At 51.4% G+C, this 20,348-nt stretch overlaps 5 protein-coding genes across 5 annotated transcripts; 3 read left to right on the top strand and 2 right to left on the bottom strand.

Annotated features, from left to right (window-relative positions):
- Positions 1-135: 135 nt before the first annotated feature.
- CGCS363_v012796 (uncharacterized protein) lies at positions 136-1,581 on the bottom strand (the record flags this gene model as incomplete). Its single annotated transcript, XM_036644645.1, has 1 exon — positions 136-1,581. One exon carries the CDS (start codon positions 1,579-1,581, stop codon positions 136-138), a length of 1,446 nt encoding a protein of 481 aa, XP_036489476.1.
- A 4,425-nt stretch (positions 1,582-6,006) lies between these two features.
- ustYa-3 (Oxidase ustYa) lies at positions 6,007-6,839 on the top strand (the record flags this gene model as incomplete). Its single annotated transcript, XM_036644644.1, has 3 exons — positions 6,007-6,232; positions 6,301-6,659; positions 6,726-6,839. The coding sequence occupies 3 exons, from the start codon at positions 6,007-6,009 to the stop codon at positions 6,837-6,839; spliced, it is 699 nt and encodes a 232-aa protein (XP_036489473.1).
- Positions 6,840-7,641: 802 nt separating this feature from the next.
- On the bottom strand, positions 7,642-9,231 carry CGCS363_v012794 (uncharacterized protein; the record flags this gene model as incomplete). The annotated part of the gene is made up of 1 exon (XM_036644643.1): positions 7,642-9,231. One exon carries the CDS (start codon positions 9,229-9,231, stop codon positions 7,642-7,644), a length of 1,590 nt encoding a protein of 529 aa, XP_036489474.1.
- Positions 9,232-12,904: 3,673 nt separating this feature from the next.
- CGCS363_v012793 (uncharacterized protein) lies at positions 12,905-13,348 on the top strand (the record flags this gene model as incomplete). The annotated part of the gene is made up of 2 exons (XM_036644642.1): positions 12,905-12,995; positions 13,053-13,348. 2 exons carry the CDS (start codon positions 12,905-12,907, stop codon positions 13,346-13,348), a joined length of 387 nt encoding a protein of 128 aa, XP_036489471.1.
- Positions 13,349-15,813: 2,465 nt separating this feature from the next.
- ustP-1 (Peptidase S41 family protein ustP) lies at positions 15,814-18,129 on the top strand (the record flags this gene model as incomplete). Its single annotated transcript, XM_036644641.1, has 2 exons — positions 15,814-16,257; positions 16,315-18,129. 2 exons carry the CDS (start codon positions 15,814-15,816, stop codon positions 18,127-18,129), a joined length of 2,259 nt encoding a protein of 752 aa, XP_036489472.1.
- Positions 18,130-20,348: the final 2,219 nt, after the last annotated feature.

Here is a 20,348-nt window from a genome sequence, read left to right as displayed (position 1 = left end):
AATAGTTGATAATACCGGCCAGTGTGAGGAGACTGATTTTTTCCATCTAATTCACGCACCCCTCATCACATTTGCGCTGATGTTACGCCGCCATAATGTAACTTCTGATACTTTGAGATATCTAAGTAACCAGACCTAAGCCATGGCTTGAAAGAGATCTAGGGGTACCTCAGCAAGAACAGCGTCCAGTAGGCCATCGCGGCCGTCAGACCAGGCGACGTAAGCATACGCATCGGTGAGCGAGACAAAAGAAGCTCGATCGCCTGGCTGTCCATTTTGACCAACAGGTTGTGGCTGCGCCGTAACCCTGATTGGTGCGACAAAGTTGCGTCCGCCGTCAAAGGATACCGTCAAGTAAACGTCGAGGACACCCGACGAGTTAGTGCGCCACATCACGCCAAGTAGGCCATTTGGGCTGAAGTCGAAGGCAGGACGCTGCGCGTCAGGAGTTCGAATGACAGCCGGACCAGTGAAGTTTTGACCCGCGTTATCCGTGATATAAATCTCTAGCGTGAGGTCGCGGGGGACCATGAGCGCGAAACGGCCAATTGCAGTAGGGTCGGCCGACACCCATGGCGTCGGATCACTGGGGAGACCAATGCCAGAGACAGCCAGCATCGGGCCCGTGCCGTTCGCCACAAGGTTTCCTCGGCTATCAGTCAAGGGAGACGTCGTCCATGTCACGCCCTCATCACGGCTCACGTACAACTCTGGGTGGCCATTTGAGCCCGCAGCAGCCGAAGCCAGAATCCCATCGTGTACTGCAATCGATCTGCCGGGAAATCCACAGATGGGAGGCAGGTCTGGAATTTGATAGTCTAGGCAAACGTCGACGGGACCGGGGATCTGGTTGAAGGCGGCCCAAGTCTCGCCACCGTCAGAGCTGACAGACACAGCTGCTGGATACTCCCAAGACGAGGCGCCGTTTGCGTACACCTTTCCTGTAGCCACATCAACCCGCAGCTTTGTCGCACCTTGCATATGAAGCGGCGTCACAGATGGGACGCTCCACGTCTTGCCTCCATCGACGGACTTTGACAGTTGGGGATGGGCCGCCATGTTGTCTTCTAAGCCGGAGAAAACTTGGTTGTTCAGGAGGTAGAACGTTCCATTGGCGTCGGCAAAGACCTGTGGTTCGCCGCACTTTGGTGCGGTTCCCAAAGGGTAATTCGCCGTGATGTTATTCCAGGTAATTCCGCGGTCAAGCGTGTAGGCCAGGAAGCAGCCCCCCACGGGCTCAAGTTCGGGCAGAGGATGGAAACGTGTCGAGACGAAGACAATATTGTCTGGATTTGTGGGGTTGATGGCAACGACCGGTTGGCCCTCACGCGAGGCGATGCTGCTAGTCATGTTCATCTCGCGGATCGAAGACGCTCGAGATCCGATAAGTCGCAGGGTACTGCTGCCAAACGCCTTGTTGGCACCAAGCTTGTCAAAAGCAAAGGTCTGTAAAGGCGCAGATAAACCGATCAAAGCACCCGCTAACAGCTGGAAGGCTCCAGCGAAACGGTCGATTCGCCACCTTCGCAGCGTGCTAGTGCTAGGCCGATGACTGCATTTGGGAATGGTTGTGTGAGCCATAACGATGCGTAGAAGGGGTGGAAACGATGCCGATCAAAGTTCTGGTATGCAATTCGATACTAAAGCTTGCGAGCGAGTGTTGTAAGGGAACTTCAGAATATGGTTTACGAAAGACTAAGTTACCAAGCAGGAGAGGGTATTTGTACTAGATGAGTATATCCCAGTTTGATGGACGTCAATCTGCGTGGTGCTTGATATGGGTGTGTGCCTGCTACTGGACATCTTCACCCTCGCACTTCGCATTTCGCATCTCGCACTCCGCATTTCGCATTCCGGACCCCCTGCATAGCCAAGAGCGACCTTGCCGCGTTGGCCTCCCGTACGATGTAGCATACATAGGCCTACAGAAGCGATGCAACGCTGGTCAAGTAGTTATTAAGAAACTACGAGGATGATTCTCTAGACTAACTCGAAGGTAGGATAGTTCCTTAAGATGTCGTTGGCGTTTATCTCCCGGACCATGCCCAGACTTCCCGGTCGAACCTCGGCAAGTGGCCGGCCAGCTGATAAGTGTACTCGCTCTGGAAGACCGGACTTGGCGACCAAGTAATGATCGCAAAGGACCCAGAGATATGATCCATACCGGCCGCCTAGACACATTCTTTGTCGACTACGTCAGAGCAAGATGCTTCGCGACCAACCGTTGCGAATCGGATGGAAAGGCTCTGATGTTTTGTGGCTTTGACAGTGACAGAGCCAGCGCGGTGTAGATGAAGAAGGGTTGTCCGCACTGTCTTTGGTGTACCTAGCCTTTGAAACCTCCCTTTTAGTCGCCTACAACCGCCATCAATCGGAGGCATGCTGACCTTCTTTGCAACACCACATGTTCCCAGAATCTTCTAAGATGGTCTGCGTGGATCAAGACTCCATGAGCGGAAAATGGATTTGGCATACTTAATCCACTTTTGTACAGTTGAAGAGAATCTTCTCTGAGAGACGTACAACACAGCATTCTGTCAGTATCGACCACAACAGACCTCTCAACCATGGCTTGCCGAAGATCAGCCCGTTTGTTTCATCGAGAAGGTTTGCACCTAAATAATACACCAGGCAAAACGTCGCCAAAGTGTCTCCCTCTCGAGGTCGTCCTTCTCATTGCCCAGACCATGGTAGATGATGCCGAGATCTCTGCTCAGCCATTGACGTGGAATGCGACTTATGATTCCCGGAACGACACAAGCCCAAAGCTCAACCTCAGCCTCCGTCAAAGGCGTCTCGCATCGCTACGCTTCAAGATGATTCGAGACGTGTCCCAAATCAATCAGCTTTTCAGAAAGACTGTGCTGAAAGTCTTCCTACCAGACTTCAAAGTCTTTCACCGTGGCAAACCACTCGCTCTCGCCGTAGTGCTCCCAGATGTCGATACCTTTGACTCTTGTCACGTGGTTATCAACCATCGAACAGGACCAGGAGTTGTCCCTTTCGTTGCGCAATTAGCCTATCTACAGCCTGCATTCAACAACATCCACCTGAGAATGCGACCTCAGGCCTTCGTCTATGCTCTTTCTTGTGGACGCGACACCAAATACCGCAATCCAATGGCGGCAATTCTCGCTCTCAAAGAAATTATCCTTGACGAGGACTGCAGAGGCCCGAAATTACAGCGCCGCAACCGGACCAGTAACGCATTGAACCACCACATTCCAAGCAGCGCGAAGAGACTTCAGGCCATGGAGCAATCTCTGGGAACTCGATTCCATGCACTTTGGCAGCCGTACTCGCATAGGGTGCGCATGTTCGTCAAGTTTTGCGATACATCGGAAAAACAGTTCGAGCTGGTTTCTACCGTGAGAGGCTTACGAATTCGAATACTGTAGAGATGTCGGATGGAAAACCGAACACCGGGCTTTGCGTGGGGACAGAACCGTCAACCGGCTAGAGGTCAACTGTGATTCATGTATTTGGTACTTGCTGGCTGAGGAATGGGGGCCATTCTATCAGGACAAGTTCATTTCGAAGGTGTTGGCTCAGCTTGCGTAGAGCTAGGATGGGTAAAAGTCATCTTCATTGACTTCCTAGCATTGGTTACATCACACACAAAATCTAGCGTTTCTTTTCTTCAAGTACGCAAAGTGTGCTTTAACTGCTGGGAAGCCTCACAATTAAGTCGACCTCCCACTTCCCTGCACAATACTGTATCGAGCGTTGGATCTGAATTCTCGAACTCCCTCGAAAGCATCATTCGCTGAATATCTGGTTCGTACGGTACTCGTTGATTATTCAGTGAAGAGTAATTGTGCTCTTGACATTTCGGAACCGATGATGGTGGCAGTCTGGGTCAGTATCCGCCGAAGGACCGCATAGTAGTGTTGCTTTTCATTTAACCCGTTGAAAATGACCACCTTTCGGGTACTTTACGAGGAAGGCCAGCTCCGCACTGAGTCGTTCACGGCGGCAAACATCAAGGCACCGTCAACGGGTACATGCAGATGCGACGGAAATCGAACCACAAGCGAACGAATGAAAAGGGCCAGGGATTAATTCTGCGACCATTCCATCGCAAATCTACTCAAAGTGGTTCCTTCGAAATTTTTGATTCCATGGAAATGGGTTAACTACCTGATGGAACGGTTCCACTATCGATCTATGAAACAACATCGTCTGTCCTTCAGTCTTTCAACACCTACTCAACCTAATCCATGACTTGAATGCCATTCATAGCGAACTTCGTCACTAAGTTTTCGTTCATTGTGACTGGATCCTTGGGTGTCTGATTGTCGTGGCTTAGGCCCGTGTCAAACACTCTGTCTCATCTCAGACAATGAACACCAAGACATGTGGGCATACTCCGGCAAATGTCCAACTCACCGCTCTTCTGGTGATGCGTAATGATGGTGGATCAGCAATATTCATGTTACCCCCCCAGGAAGCTCATAAACGCCTGTCTTTCTTCATTCGGTCGCCCAATCCTCATACCATCTTGGCGGCTTCACCCTCCCAAACAAATCCCGTTGCAATGCCCCAACGACCCTCGTCCCAGCAGAATCGACTCCCACAATCGCGTCTGCGAACCCGCCAAACACTCTCCTCCCCGTCGTCACGCACAAACAGACCGAACGGACGGGTCGGGGTAATTGAGCTCTCCACGGATAGTGAAGACGGATCAATCCGGCCGGGTCCCAGGCGTAGCCAGACTACCGCGGCCAATGCTCTCGTAACGACCACTTTCCGGGGCGGACCAATCCGCTTTGCATCGCCTAAGATCCAGGAGCGATCAGCACTCAGATCACCCGCGGCCACGATCTCTGGACTTACGCCTCATACACGCGTGGCACTCGGACGCTCGGCCGGATCTTCCATTGGACAGCGGGGTGCTATTGGGCTCGCAAACATGCTGCCCGTACCTCGAGCTGGGCCCCTTGCCCATACGGTTTCGTCGTTTGTGGCGTGTTATCAGCTATCGTTGTGGTTCATCACTGTGGTCGCCTATATGTGTAGACACAGAGCGGAGGAAGGTGGAGGAGAATTGTTTTCGTTCGTGGCTGGAATCATGGGTGACGTGGTTGAGAACCCCACCGTGTTTGCGATGGGAATGCTCTGGGCCAAGGTGTTGCTGTGATACGATAGAGGAACCAGGGGAACAAGAGAAAGTTGCATGAAACAAATGACCGTGACCTCGACATCATGGACAGAAGCCCTTTGCCAATCGTTTCGTCTTCCCGCCCATGGTTCCGGATAAGCGACCGCGGCCGCTGACATGGGCCATGCCCGGCTTGCCGTCAAACAAGAGATTTGCGGGAAATTGACGGCCGGGCCGAGCGATCAAATTGGAAGTTCCACATCCGGGGGCGGTCGTGACACTGGCTCAGCCCCGCTTATGTGCCCGGTCCCGCTGAAGCTTCCGAAAGGTGCGAGCGTTAGAATTGCGACGCATCACGTCCATGTGGTCATTGGAACCACACACCATGATGCGACGAACTGATCGATCCACTAAACTCTATGAACATGGAATCAATGATCCCGCGGACAACCTGACCCATCGTTTTGACATTATGGGTACGGATGATCGGCATGCTCACCTACCCCACGTTCGGAGCCCAATCCTTGCGACTGTATGATCGACAGGAAGCTTCACCACCCGAAAATGACGGAACGTGGAAAGCTTGGCTGTGTTAGCCACCGAATCCATGAGTGTGCACTTATCACTAAATTATGCCGTGGAATTTGGTGCAAATATAATAAACCGATTCCAAACATGGTCTGCATGGTCTGTTCGCATCTTCGAAGATCATGCTTCACTAGACAAATTCTCGCCTCCAACTCTACGCATTGAGTTTCCGACTACATCTCCTTCCCCTCACCTGCCACGGTGCAAGTTAAAGTCCGCAGAACTTTCGGGTAGATTGTTTTTCTGTCGTCTGTCGCAATTACCCGAAGCCTGTCTGCTTCCCTCTATCTGTTCTTGGACGTTCTGGAAGCACCACGATGGCGTCTTGGCTTGATTCTCATCAATATTCAAAGATTGCACAAGAAGAGACACAGGGCCAACACCATGAACGACATTGGGTCAAGCGGTATTGGGATCGTGGAAAGGTGCACATCATTTACACTCTGCTCCTTGTCTTTGTCGCCGTAGTCAGCAATAACGCCTCTCGGCTCAACAGCGGCAGTGCGTTATACGGCGAAGAGCCCCTACGAGGGGAGATGCGTTGTGGGTCAATGAGATACTGCTGAAAGCAATAGCAGTATGTCGACATGTTAAAACTGACAACACGGCAGTGAAAACCGCCCCTCGAACCTTCCTCCTCGATCTAAATTATGCGATGCCTCCATCGCCAAAGGTCGACAAGGCTTGGTCATCCCTCCTCCCCGAACGAGGCGGCTTCTTTATACACCCGAAGATTGCACCGAAAGAGAGCTGTCTGGCTGTATTTCATCAAATCCACTGCCTGGACATGCTTCGTCGGGCGCTCTACGAAACGCGTCCAGATATCATGAACCAAGGCGAGAACAAGTCGAGCACGGCATCATCAAACCACGGGAAACGGGATAAGACGACAGGAATCAATGAAGCACACGACATGTATCACCTGGGACACTGTTTTGATCTTTTGCGCCAGGCCATCATGTGCAAGCCGGTAGGTTTCCGTCATAGACGACAGTCCTTATCCAAATGGGAGAATTCTGGCTGACGCCTTTGATAGGATTTGACGATTGAAATTGCGAACACAACGCTCAATGGTGTCACCGGCTTTGGCACAGAGCATCAATGCATAAATTGGGAAGAGTTGATGAATTGGATGAAGGTGTTTGAGTGAGCAGCAGTCTCAGGCACGGACAAATAGGTAGTCACATGTGAATAATTAATTGAGTCTTGCGACGAATGTTGCTGGGAGCCAAGGCACCGTAAACCAATGTTGGTAGCCCCAGGTTGGCAGGCTCTGGCGTGGATCGCATGGGATGCAACAGCAGCATAGCCCAACAGCCTTTCGCAGAGCATCTTTCGAAAGAATACGCCTAACGATCTTCTAAAGAAGAGTGCGAGACTCGGGCTTCTACCTCAGTGTAGAGTTCAGAAGGAAACTTAGCAGGTGGGCAATGTCATGTCTAAAAAGCTCCGCCAGTGACGGAGGGATGTGATCGGCCGTACATTCGTCAAATATTGAGATGAACGGGGTGCCCATTCGTGAGTGGCTGACATGGGTACACGGCATCGGAAAAGGGCTTTGTTTACTGGCCAAACATCTGGAAACGTGGTGCTACTGGGAGTTGAATTAATAAACCCCAGACTCTGCACTGGTTATATTGCCTGAGCTTGGCTGCGACTGCTTTCTCCATCAAGTTTCACAATTATCTGAAGCGATCCACTAGCAAGCCAGCAAAAGCTTAATCTGTTCTCTTCACATCTTGTTGGTTATTCTTTTCAGCAGCCAATCTCTTTTTTTGTCTGTGTTGACCCCCCTTCTCCCTTCTCAACTCAAACTCACACATTGTCGGAGTTCAGAATACCTTGTAATGCTAACGAGTGAAGCCTCGACTCTGGTATTCCTTTGCGATTTAATTCGTGTCCTTCTCCGCCCCCGTAGTATTAATTCTGGGGCTCCACCAACTTCAATGCCCTCATTGAAGCTTGAAGGTTTTCTCACTCCATCCATACGTCCGATTCAACCGCCGTGCAAGGATGAGCAGTCTGTATCCCTCAATTTGCGATTGATGCGGGCGATGGATGGTCAAAGGCCTTTCGACTTTGAACTGCATCGGGGGCCGGAAGGTGTAGACGGACCCGTACCGAGGGTAGACAGAGAAGCCAAGCTCTGCCATGGCGGTCTCGAACGATATCCAAGTTGTCGATCTCCGTGCTTGAGACTTTGAGAACAAGTTGGCAAAGAAGTCAGCAGTTGACGCGCTGACCTGAATGGTATCCGATGATGCGCTAAGCCGTGGTTGCTCTGCGGCCACAGAATGTCGGGGGCTCAGCTCGTGAGTAGATGCTTGGGACGGTCGCGTCTTCAGCTTTTCCTTCCGACGAGTAATCATGGCCTCTTTGGGTTCACCGACGGCCCAATCGATGCAAGCTGCGGGTAATGTGTTCTTTGCCTTGTCGATCTTCATTTGCTCATATCGACTCTCGAGGTCAGCGAAGCACTCTGTGATGAGATCTTGGTAGAGAATACCGATCTTTGTACCGGCGTTAGCCACCACGAACTCCTCAAGGGATGCGAGAGCTCCCTCGGCCATCCCGGGTTCCAAGAGATTGCCGATGGGCACGGCGTAGTCACGCAGGTCGATTTCGGTTTTCAAAGCCGTCAGCTCTGCCTCCAACTCTCGCGATCTTTTGACGAACGCTCGTCCCTTTTTGTTTGAACAGGATGGAAGGGTAACAGCAGATGAAAGATCCTGAACGAACCCAACGATGACGGCCAGGTCGAAGAGCGCGTCAGCTTGGCGTTCCTCCAGCCTTTCACGCTCCGTTGGATGGGCCGTGTACAGATCGCCCAGCCTTTTCATCCAGTCCGTAGCATTGGAGGGTGCGGTGCTAGGCTGACAGAGGCGAAGAAGGTAGCTGAACAAGGGGTCGCTTCTCGTCAGGTCTTCGGGCTTGCCCTTCATGGCGAGACGCGCGTTGCTTGCGTTGTCGTAGGCATTGGAGATGCGTTTGAATCGTTTGGGGCCAGCGCCGGTGGCGACATGACGCCGGAACAGAGCCTGTGTGCGTTCGTACTCCAACTGACACACGTTTGAAAGCTCCTGAAGAATGAGGGCGCGGTACGTCTTGTCGCGGTCCGACACCTCGAGGGCTTCGACAAGGCGGGTAATGTAAGCCCAGATTGCCGCGGCTTGGATCTCGCCATGGACGGCTTCGAAAACGGCGCCGCTGATGTGCTTGTCGGTGTGTACAGGAAGACTGCGGCCCTTTTCATCAGGGACAAGACCTGTGCGGCTGAAGAAAGCCATGTTCGTGGCATGAGCGAGGACAACGGGCTCTGCTGACAACATCTCTACCCGTTCTAGGAGTGTTGCGCTCCGGTCGCGGGCGTCTGCGGCGATATCTGGCATTGCAACTTTGGTGGGTACATCTTGCACAGACAATTTGGCGAGGTTGCTGAGTGTTACGTCGTCACTGCTTTTCTTTGGTCGCTGGCTCTGATTCCGGGTTCGAGAGTCAACTTCTAGAACATCTTCGACCACGATGTTCAGGCACTGCATCATGTACAATTGCCTCTGCAAGATGTCACCGTTTGCTGCTCCAGCTTTCAAGCATCGTGTTCGCTGCGATTTGTCGAAAGAACGCCATGCCATCTCGAGCTTGGCGGCGTGGGTTCTGTATTTGCGCGCCAGGTCGGCATGGAGTTCCTCGACGAAGCCCGGGTCAACAGTCTCCATCATGCACTCATCCACGAGGGAAGTTTCGTTGTCGATGGATTGACGTCTCGTCGGTCGGTAGAAGTCAGGAGGTGTTGCTTGTTGAACACCTACCTACTAGGTAGGGAGGAGAGATGGAAGTGTTGAGGGAGTCACCAACGACCCGCCGCAGAGTCCCAGTGCCCCCGCGCGATGGAACGACACTGGACGCAGACCGAAATTTACCCCACATTTCACATTGCATTACTTAAATACATGTGAACAAAAACCTTCAACGCTCGGCTGGAGATACCTGCGATTTTCACACATAGAACCGACTCATTCTGCAGGTATACAATCACTTATTCCTACCTAACACGATATGTATACTTCCAGAGACACTGAAGTCTGCGAAATGCGGAATCTTGCGACTGGTAAAAGCCCCCGCCCCCTGTGCCTTCCTTTTTGGCACCTACCTACCTAGTAACACAAACTCTTCTCTACGGCAAGCAGGTGCCTTCCTCTCAGCAAGCCAGCACCTTCTTTGCCAGTCTGAAGATCAAGGTGCTCTTTCCCAGCAGCCGCAACTTCTCCCACACCGGCGATATCTCTCGCTAGATACCTACCTCACGCAATCCCCATCGTCCATGAATCCAGTTACCGAGCCTCCCTTCATTCACACCAGGCAGTCTTCGAATTCCAGCCGAAGCTCGACACAAGGGCCTGCGATGCTCTTTCGAGCATGGCTAACCACGGATCCCAGCCGCCGCACGACACCATTTTTGTCGCCGCCGACCTCAAATGCGTGCTTCGCAAGCAGTCCCTAACACCCTGGACCACTTCGCCCAAGAGCATCACGCTTGTGGTGACGCAGCATGCTTCCGGTCACGTCGACACTGTGCGCACGCTGGAAGACGCCGGGTATCATGCCGTCGATTGGAACGTCTGCCGGCAGATGCCCTCGCTCCTAGAAGGCCAAGCCGGGACTTGTGTGGTACTCTCTCCTTCAACTATACCCGACCCTTCTTTCCTTGACTTTGTTCGGAGCTGGCTTGTCAACGCCATCATCGTCGAAAACTCAGAGCTCTCCTACCCGACGTTTGACTGTCATTACGGTCAATCCGAGTATGGTCAATTCGGATTGATAGCCGCCCTTGAGTTTTACCTTGAGCGCCGCTGCCGACTGACAAGAGTCCTCATTACACGCCTTCTGCCCCCATCAGCAGTCGTTGAGTTCTGCAGACAATACGATGTCAAAGCCGACCATGACTGCATTCGTCTTCCAACAAACAACTCGAAGACGGTTTACAGCGCGGTGGAGAGCCGAAGCCTTTTTCTGATGCGACAATGCCTTTCAACCGCTCTCAATCACTTTCACGCGGCAATCGATGCTGCAGCCAAATCCTCCGCTACGAGAGAAGCTCACGGGAGGCAGCTTGCTGTCGTTCTGACCGCAAGTCATTCTCAGGCCATCGCCTTGGCTGCTGAATACGGGTGTCATTATTTTGACTCGGCAGACCCTCTAGAAGAACGACGCCGCAGACTCCATGCATGGCGCACTTCCCAAAAGCAGACCATTTTCGCTTCTTCACAACAAATGACGGCACTTGACCTTCAAGGCGTGTCGCTCGTCATCAACTACGACAATCCTGAGTGCGCGATACCCTTGACACTGCAGATTGAGCCTGATGGCCCAGCACGTATCACGAGCATCCATCTGTCAGACAGTGTGGGTAGAATGGCAACATCTCACCCAGCATTGTTCAATTTCTTTCGAGGCAGTTGCCGACGCAAGGACCTGACCAAATATCTCATTGGCATCGAAGTTCCAACTTGTCTCGAGCAATACGGACCTGCACTTTGCGACCTTTGCATGCAAAAGCACTGCCAAACTTTCAACTTGACTATCCGAAACAATCTGCCTCCCGAAAACATGGAAAACGGAGGGTCCTCGGTCACAGAATACCGAACACTCCAAGCAAGTGCTAGTGCACCGTCCCTGACACCTCAATCTTGTCGAAAGCGAGCAAGGCCTGACTCTGGTACTGACGGCAACCACACACATTCGATCTTGAATAGTGTAACGCTGGAAGACGCCTTGGATGTTTTTAACCACGCTTGTTTCCTATTCAACCCGGAGAAAGCCCGACCAAGATGTCTGTACTGCTACACATCTTCGCGAACCGATCCCAACATCCCTCTCAGCTGCGCCGAGCACCCAAAGGCGGGATGCCCACTGGCAAAAGGATCCGAGTCGGTCGAACGCTTACGTGGTCTCCTGAAAGACAGGTTCTGCTTTCCGCCACGAGTTGGTTGTTATACATGCTGGGCTCCGACAGGGCTGCCTTTCTGCTCACGCGACCTCAGCAACGGAGGGCGCATGGAACGTCTACAGGAGGGCCAGAAGCATGGATGCCAGGCCGGACGTCTTGTCACTTCTCTTGTAGCATACTTTATGCTCCATGAACCTGGGCTTTTTAACGATGCGGTGCGGAGGCTGGGCGGTCCGCGTCAATATCTGCCCCGCGTTGAGAGTGGTGACGATGTTCGGGAGGTATTTGAGGCATTTCTGTTTGGGAATGGTTGTGGTTCGGCGGTTGATTCTCTTGTCGACTGGCTCGTAAAAGAGAGGACAATATGGAGCGAAAGCGAGGGACAAATTACCACGACGAATGTATTCGCGACACTTGCTATGGCGCATAGCATGCTACAGAGAGGGCATAGGATGTAAATGTAGTTAATTCGAATGACTTCCTTCGATAACAATTTCCACTGTCTGCACCCAGTTCGAGAATTGTTGTTCGGCCACGGCGAAGCGGCTTCTTGGCCAGCACTCGTTCTTGAAAATGACTGCTGGCTCGATGGCACTGCACCTGTTATGATTCAGTGAGATCTGGAAGACCCAGAAAAGCCTTCATCCAACTGACAATGGGGTCGGGCCAGGGAAATGGCTGTGACGAAAACCAATGCAGGCTGTCCCGATGAAAGACTCTAAGAATGAGGCCACAGTCGAGCGCGACGGCGCGAAGTCACACAGGCAAGCCGTGATACGAAGGTAAATGTAATTGATGAGTGCACCAGAGGTCGCCCATGCGATGAGAACTTTCAGAAGTAATGATGGCGTTGGCAAGAGCTATCTGGGACGGACTGGCTCCTTCCCACAATGCATTTTCCCTCGAGGTACACCGAAAAAGTGCCTGCCTAACCTTCGGCTTCTTTTGCAGAAGCTGTGTCTCTCTCCAGGAGCACCTTCCCAGTGTCCTCGAACGTGATCAGCGACCGTACATCCCTCTCAACCTCGCCCATCCCAATGGAAATCCTTTTCCTTCCCAACTCCTTCTCCTCCAGTCAACCCCCCCTCACCATCTGCCACTCGAAACCGACCGTTTTTCCACCCTCGGACGCGCTCTTCTGTCCGCACGCATCCTCTCTAACGCTCCCAATTCTACTGCGAGCCTTCTCCTTCAGCTTCCAACGATCTTCCCTGGCCAGTCTAACCCATCCAAACGTCTACCAAGATCGTCCGAATCACGCCGAGATCATGGCTCCCACTCTGGATTCCGCGCCGATTGCCGCAGGCAACACGGCCGTCAATGCCTGCTCCACGCCCAAAGCTATCAAGTCCGAGATCGGTCAGTCTTGTCTCTGATTTTCCATCCCGAGCTACCCTCACTGACACCACATACCAGACGCTGAGCCCGACATCACACCCATCCGCACAAACATTGCATCTCCCGAAGACTCCGAAAGCAAGGTCCCCGCCTTTGACTCCGAACAACCCGACTCCGACAAACCAAAGATTAATGCTCAGCCTGCTTACGAACAGGAGGCATTCACTTGGCTCTCGTTTACTATCAGCTGCGACAATGGGCTTTCATTTGTAAAGGTCAAAGACTTGGAGGACAGCCTTCTTCGAACCTTTCCTGACGCACGCATCAGCTGCCAGAAAGACGATCCAGAAGGAGAACAAGAAAAGACGTCTTGATTAAGCGGCGGCTTCGGATCAATCAGACTTTGAGCGTCGTGTTTTAACCCGGAAGGCGGGTTAGGCAAGATATGTGTTTTAAAAGGGAGAAATGGGGGCGAGAACTTTGGCGCTGAGGATCTTGACGAGCCCATTTGCTCATTAACTTCAATGGCAGAAAACAAACATCTTTCTTCGTCTACTTGAATCTTCCGGCAGTGACGTCGAGGGTCCTGGACAATCCATCAGCCAAAGCATAGCATAGCATATCCAAACTGCAGGCAGTAAAATTGATAGAGACACATTCCGATTTCAGCAGATTTACCAAAAATGTTACAGCCTGGCCCAGCTCCTGACATTGAGTCGAAGTTGGCAAGTCGAGGTGTTGATAGCTAGGACTTAGCCACGTCCGATTTTCGTCTGATTCAGATTTAGAGTTTAAAGATAAAGCAGCTCATATTACAGGAATGGTTCACCTGGCGCAATTGATATCCTGGGATGAGGCCGCTAAGCTTGAGGAGCCCGTCATCTGGGTGCTATCGCGTACGAGATCTCATTTCACGCATATCATAAGAGTGAACCTAGGGTTATCTCCCGCCACATACGACCATACCCACTAGAAAACTCGGGATCCCGTCCGCTCTCCCATAGATAAGCCAGTGAGGGCTGGAGTAGTAGTCGGGTCGGTGACGACCGGCGAATGCCCGGTGTTGTATGTTTTTCTTCTTTTTGCATCCTGAAGTGTCTCACCGTCCGGGGCCCTAGCTAGGTCGGATTTCAAAGTTTATCACGTAATGTTCGTTGATATTCTAAATTGCACGTGGTACACAAACATGAGTAGCAGATGGTTCCATTTGTTAAGAACTGATCACATTGGATTTGGCTCCTTCGTAGGGAAGATTCTAAAAAATGAGGTGATCAAGCGTTCAGCCGGTCAATGTCTCATATGCCCGGAGCATATCCGTAGTTCCCGTCTGCCTGGCGCCATTTACGTCAATTGCATCTTCTTAGTCTGCAGCTTTACCGCATTAGGGGCATTCCGCGAGCCTCTCCACAGTTGCAAGGCTCAATAGCCAGCAGGCACTCAGGTACAAGAGTATTTGGGAATCGAAACGCGAAACGTAGTTCTTGGCGGGAGGCGCTGTAAGCCACCGCCACCAATGGTTGGTGAGTTGTCGCATCGGCAGCCGGCCAGTGCCAGCTCAGAATATCCGGGGCGCGAGTCGTTCGATGAAGCGATTGCGGGATGGGCCAACGCTAAATCCTAGCGTTTTAGCATCAATGGAGCCCGCCGAGGAGCTTGCCCGCTGTCACGTCGACTTTGGAGCGATGTTGGGGCTGTCTGACGTCAACGATCAGTTCAAAATAAGCGCTTTGCTGGACGACAACTCGCGAGCTACCAGGTTATCAAGGATTTTCCGAGATCCAATTAGAATTTCGAGATCACAATCTCACAGTTCCACCAACACGGAGGTGGAGGTGATATCTATGGACGGACGGTGGTAAGTAGATTGCCATACAAGGCTTTTGCGGGTGCGCCTATGGGTCAAGTAAATCCAACGCCCAGTGCAACTCCGGCCTTCTTCTACACCTCTTCATCCGTTCAACAATGTTGAGACTGGCATTTTTCCATTTTCGGGGTGCCTAGTACTGTTTCGTCGGTCTTGCGTGAATGCCATGGCCAGTGGACCGCATTCCTCAGTGCTTTGCTCCCCCTGCCAATGAAACAAGCATTTTAAGCATTCCCATGTCGTGTCAAGAGTAACCTTCGTACGCTACGTGCGGTAGGTTAAGCGAAGTCATTCCAGCGAATTTGGTTTTGAATTACTTTCCAGTTCTCCCCGACACGCACTTCCGGATATGCCTACCTCGCAACCCACAAGCCTGTCTATTTCGTGCTTTGGGCCTAGGAGAGCATTCTTCTGTCATCGCCTTCGGGCGGATTCTTACCGACATAAGCTCTTCGCCCTGAACGTGCCTACCCAAATAGCCTCCGCGCCATCCTTTGAAGGATTGAGAAAGACCCCATCGGTATTTCAAGTGCTGATGCTGTTTGCCTACTGGAGCTTATGATGTCGTGGTGGGCCCTTTCATGAACATTAACGGCAACGCCGTCTGTGTACTAAAGCCAGTAGCGAAGACTCGAGCCACGCTTACCCGAATTCAGTCCTTTGTGCGATGATACCCCGGATGCCCACCGCGCACCGGATGCCAGGCTCTCTGTGTGGGTTTTGTTCCCTAAGCGTGGTTAGGTGTGGAGTCAATCCAAGCAGAGCGCCGAATTCGTGGAGTGGGACATTTCTCGGCCGATTGACAGTCTGTATAAGAGCTGCGGGAAATCCTCTCTCAATCTGAATAATTAATACCAACAAACTCAGTTCAGAAGTCACTCGCGACCCAGCAATTACCACCGTCTTAGTTCTTTGACTTTTTGTTGATACACATCTCTCATATTGAAGCCCAGACACTGGCTTCTGACACCCACCATGCGTTCACTCATCTGGGCCTTGGGCCTTTCTGGCACCGCTGCCGCAGCAGCTGTCAGTACCACAGTTGCCAACGACCACCACGCCACAACGACGGCGCCACAGCCGCATTCCACAGAGGATACGCCTTGTGCCATTGCAAAATCACGGGCTGAGGCTTTCATGTCGGCGGAGCCCGAGGCGACAAGGGCTTTTGTGCTTCCGTCGATAGCCTACAACTGTCTCAAGTCGATTCCAGTGGACAAGGAAAACGATATGGGCCTCCTCAACTATCTGGAACCCTACGTTCAATTCCAAAGTACACTGGAGCCTCTCGCGGCCCCCCCTGACTTTTATCTCATCCCCGGTGTGGATGTTTTGTCTGGATTCGGCCAGATCCGAGCGAAGCTCACCAACGACGAATATGATAGTCAAGTGGATTTTGCACTTGAGCTGTCTTACTTGGTAAGTTCACATCACTTGCCTCTGCTGGACAGGTGAGAGGTGCTAATATTCAAGTAGTTCATCCAAGCCTCAGATGGTCATTTCGTGTACAAACCCGCTATCCTGGACGTTTTCCAGTTCGGCAGCCTTTCATCCGTTGTGTCTGTGGCCGACAACGCCACTGCTCTTCCTAGAGTCTACCTTCGGAGTGATTTTGAGCAGTATGTCGCCAATGACACTGATGTGTACGACATCGAAAGTATCGATGGCGTCCCAATCGTGGAATTCCTCGAGGCGCAGGCATGGCGCGCGCTCAGCCAAGATCCCGACGCCCAGTACAACTCATTATTCGTCAACCCCGCGCAGCTCGCAATGGGATCTGGGGATGGATTCAGCCCTAGATTTCCTGGCCAGTCCCCCGACGTCCAGGTGATCAAATTCACCAACGGCACGACCTTTAACGACACTCTTGTTGCCTCGATCTCGGTGGAGGCTGTCGACTATATCGGCTCTGCTGGGGTGATCCATGAATATTTTGAGCTGCCTGTCACAGCGACCCCTACCTCATCATCTTCGTTGAGCTCTACAGCGTCGTCTACATCATCAGCGACGCCGACAAGCACCCAGTTGAGAGGCTACCCTGTACCCGTTGTCAAGCACGCTCATGACTGGATCTCTGGATACTTCATGAACGGCAGTGAATACGAAGACATTGCCGTGCTTTCCATCCCCGCCTTTTCTCCGTGGACAATTCCCGAGACAAAGATCAACGGTACTTTCGAGACGCTTGAGGCCGAGTCAGTGGTGTCGGAGTTCTTGCAAAAGGCTAAGGACGCTGGCAAGACAAAGTTGATCATCGACATGCAAGCAAATCCCGGTGGCCTCATCTTTGCCGGATACCAGCTCTACAACCAACTGTTTCCCAAAGCTGATATCTGGGACGGAAACCGCCTTCGCGCCCACGCCGCTCTGGATGCTCTCGGTACCACAGCTGAGAAGGTTGCTCCAGAGATTCTTTCAGACGCAGTCACCTCTGTCTACAACGAGAATCATGAGGCATACGATTCTTGGGCTGACCTTTATGGACCGCAATTCATTGGAGAACAAAATGTGACCCATTTGCTGAGATACAATCTCAGTGAAGAATTCGACTTCAGCACGCAGGAGCAAGTATTCGATCCTGAAAATATTGTCGTCGTTACAGATGGCCAATGCGCGTCGACCTGCACAATCTTCACTGGCCTGCTGGTTCGCGAGCAGGGAGTCCGATCCATCACCCTTGGCGGCCGCCCCATGGAGTCGGCAATGCAGGTTATTGGTGGTGTAGAGGGCGCTCAAGTGCTCAACTTCATCAACCTGCAGCAGTTCGTTGCGCAGGTTGGACTCAACGCTTCTCAGAGTAACTTTACAGAGTACCTCGAGGCTGCTTTCGATGTGCTTCCCAGTATTGAAGAGCCACCGTTATTGCCTGCTCTCGCAGATGCCGGATCTTTCAACTACCGTAACGCGTACGCACGCGACGATTTCAACGGCTATCCGGAACAGTTCAAGTACGAGGCATCAAACTGCCGTCTGTTTTACACGGCGGAGATGATTGTCGACCCGGTTGCTATCTGGAATACTACGGCGCAAACTGCATGGGGAGGCGGCCAATGTGTGAACGGGTCGACTGCCAATGCCAACAATACTATCAGTAGTGATGTTGTTGGTTTTGACAAGAAGGTTTTGAGTACTGTTAAAGCCTACGACGGGCCTGGCAGTCTATCTTTCAAGGGTGACTACGAGGGACCTCAGCCGTACACCCAGAAGTCCAGCAAGCGGTCCATTATGGATCACTTGACGCCCGCTGAGGACTTTGTCTATGAGGTGAAGCCCAAGATGGCCTCGGGTTGAGACAATCAAGAGTGCTTGTGCAAAGTCTGAAGTTTGACATGGTTATAGTTGCATAGACAGTATATATAATAAGAAGAGCATGTGCAATACAAGTAAATGTTTAATCAGCAAGGCCATGAAATAAATAATCAACGTGTTGTTGCAATACATCACTGGCACCGCTGTGGTTAAGATGCGGGGCTACATCTAGAGGGATGAGTATCTAACGAAATCAACCTCGAGTGACTGGGCAAAGGCGAACATTGGCCTCCATCACATGGCCAATGTGATTGCAATGTCATATCATGTAATCTACCGGTAATCAATAATATGGCTTCAAAGTTGTTGCTGCCGTTTGTTCACGATTTAAGACATGTATTTATGTATCCAAGCCCCTGCCTCTTCAAGACCAACTTTGGCATAGTGCGACTCAAAGAGGCCTGGTCTCTTCTCACGCGGGTATTCGCAGTGCAAGGACGTAACTAAAAATCACTTTGGGTAGATTTATGTCCCGGGTAAGTTAAAGACACATCAAAATACGCAACACGTCAGATTTGAAAGTTGGAATACTCCGAGGCACACAATGTTAGTCAACAGGCAGAACAATGACGTCGGACTCGCCACCATGCAATACGAGATATTTGAGTTTCCGTCTCGGCGGAGGTTGAAGGTTTGTTCTTCAAATTGAAGTAATGTCCAAAGGAGTTCACTCGGCCAGTCAATTACCGCATTTGGTGATTGCGGGCCGAAGGCTCCAGACTGCGGCTTCCAGCTCACCGCTTCATCAACACAAAACCCGACCCAAATTTAATCGAGTTTACCATGAGAATTCAGTAATGCTTGCCAGGTACTTCTGGGCAAGGCTTCTGGCATGGCCCTGCTAGCAGAGGGTCCATAGCATCCCTCCGAATCCCGGGGTTTTCTTACCCAATCCGTACATTTCGCTGAGCAGCGGCCCACATTGAACGGCTGACTACCGGATCTTCCGGATGAATCAGGTCCAGATTCAAGCTCTAGTGAAGAGGATGTTCTTTGAGACTCAGTTACGGTTGAGTATTTATACCCTTTCGCCCATGCCGACAAAGATTGTGAGAATTATCAGCCACCAACTTTGCTACTTATCATTCCCCAACCTAAACGTGCGCCAAGTCAATATGAAGATTCATTCCGTAGCGTTCCTGCTCTCTAGCGTGGCTACTGTCGTTCAGAGCCAGAATGTGAAGTACTGTAACTACGGTACTAGCGATTCAGCACTTGAATGCAGCAATGTGAGCTTATATCCAAAACATCATTGAGTAACGGCTGCTGATCAGTCCACCTCGGACTAGTTTGTATACTGCGTAGGTGTTTCTTCCGACTTCTCCAATTACATGTTCTTACCACCCAATAGTGCATCCCACTTCTCAACGTACAGGAAGATTCGTCACTTAAGCAGGGCTTCCCCGTGCGCCGCTCCTGCGGCGGAGAGGGTATTCAGTGTTCTGTCAAAAACGATGCGGGAAATAACCTGTACGGCGTAAGTGCATCCCTTGCTTGTGAATGAGATTCGGTTTGGACTGTGCTAATGGTTTGAGAAGCGTGCTTCTTGTGTAGGATCCAGCAAGCATTCATTCTAGGATTCAACTAACTTCAATGTGACAGTGCTGAACATGCATCGGGTTCTGGCGATTGGATCGTCGGGATCGCGTCTGCAATTGCCTTCGAGGTTGTGATGAACGTAACGGGTAGCTGGATGCAGTTTTGGAAGAGCCTGAAAACTAGGCTAAACATGAAAATCTTTCCACAAGTCTTACGCCCGGTCACCAAGCCTAATAACAGCCTTAGCATCCGAGGCTTCAAATGTGAAGAGAACTTCCGATTGCAGTTCTCACGACGGTCATGATGCTTAACTCCGACATGCAGCGCCCGTCCATAGCTAGCAATAGGATTGACTTTAGGTTGGAATCTGTAGCAATATTAGCACGAGCGTATAGCGAACGCAGCGTTGGTTTGAGGGAAGAAAATGATTAAAATATACGTCGTTTAAACGTCTCCGTTGAAAGCGATTTTTCCTAAAGCGATTTTCCCTAAACACCCACTTTCCTTGAAAAGTATCCTAACATCGAGAAGAGGCGATTTGAGTTCGGGCTTCTCGCGCCACGTTTCCTGGGTTATGGTGCCGCATGTTGATGCAAGAGTCTTTAGCAAAGGTTCTGTTCAACTTGCTAGGCAATGCTTCGTTGCTACACACTGAATGTGTC

The sequence above is a fragment of the Colletotrichum siamense genome (genome assembly GCF_013390195.1).
Source record: "Colletotrichum siamense strain Cg363 chromosome Unknown KSG_Cg363_contig09, whole genome shotgun sequence".
Classification (NCBI taxonomy): Eukaryota; Fungi; Ascomycota; class Sordariomycetes; order Glomerellales; family Glomerellaceae; genus Colletotrichum; species Colletotrichum siamense.
Note: the sequence above shows the minus strand (reverse complement) of the source record. Positions and strands in the feature narration are given on the sequence as shown.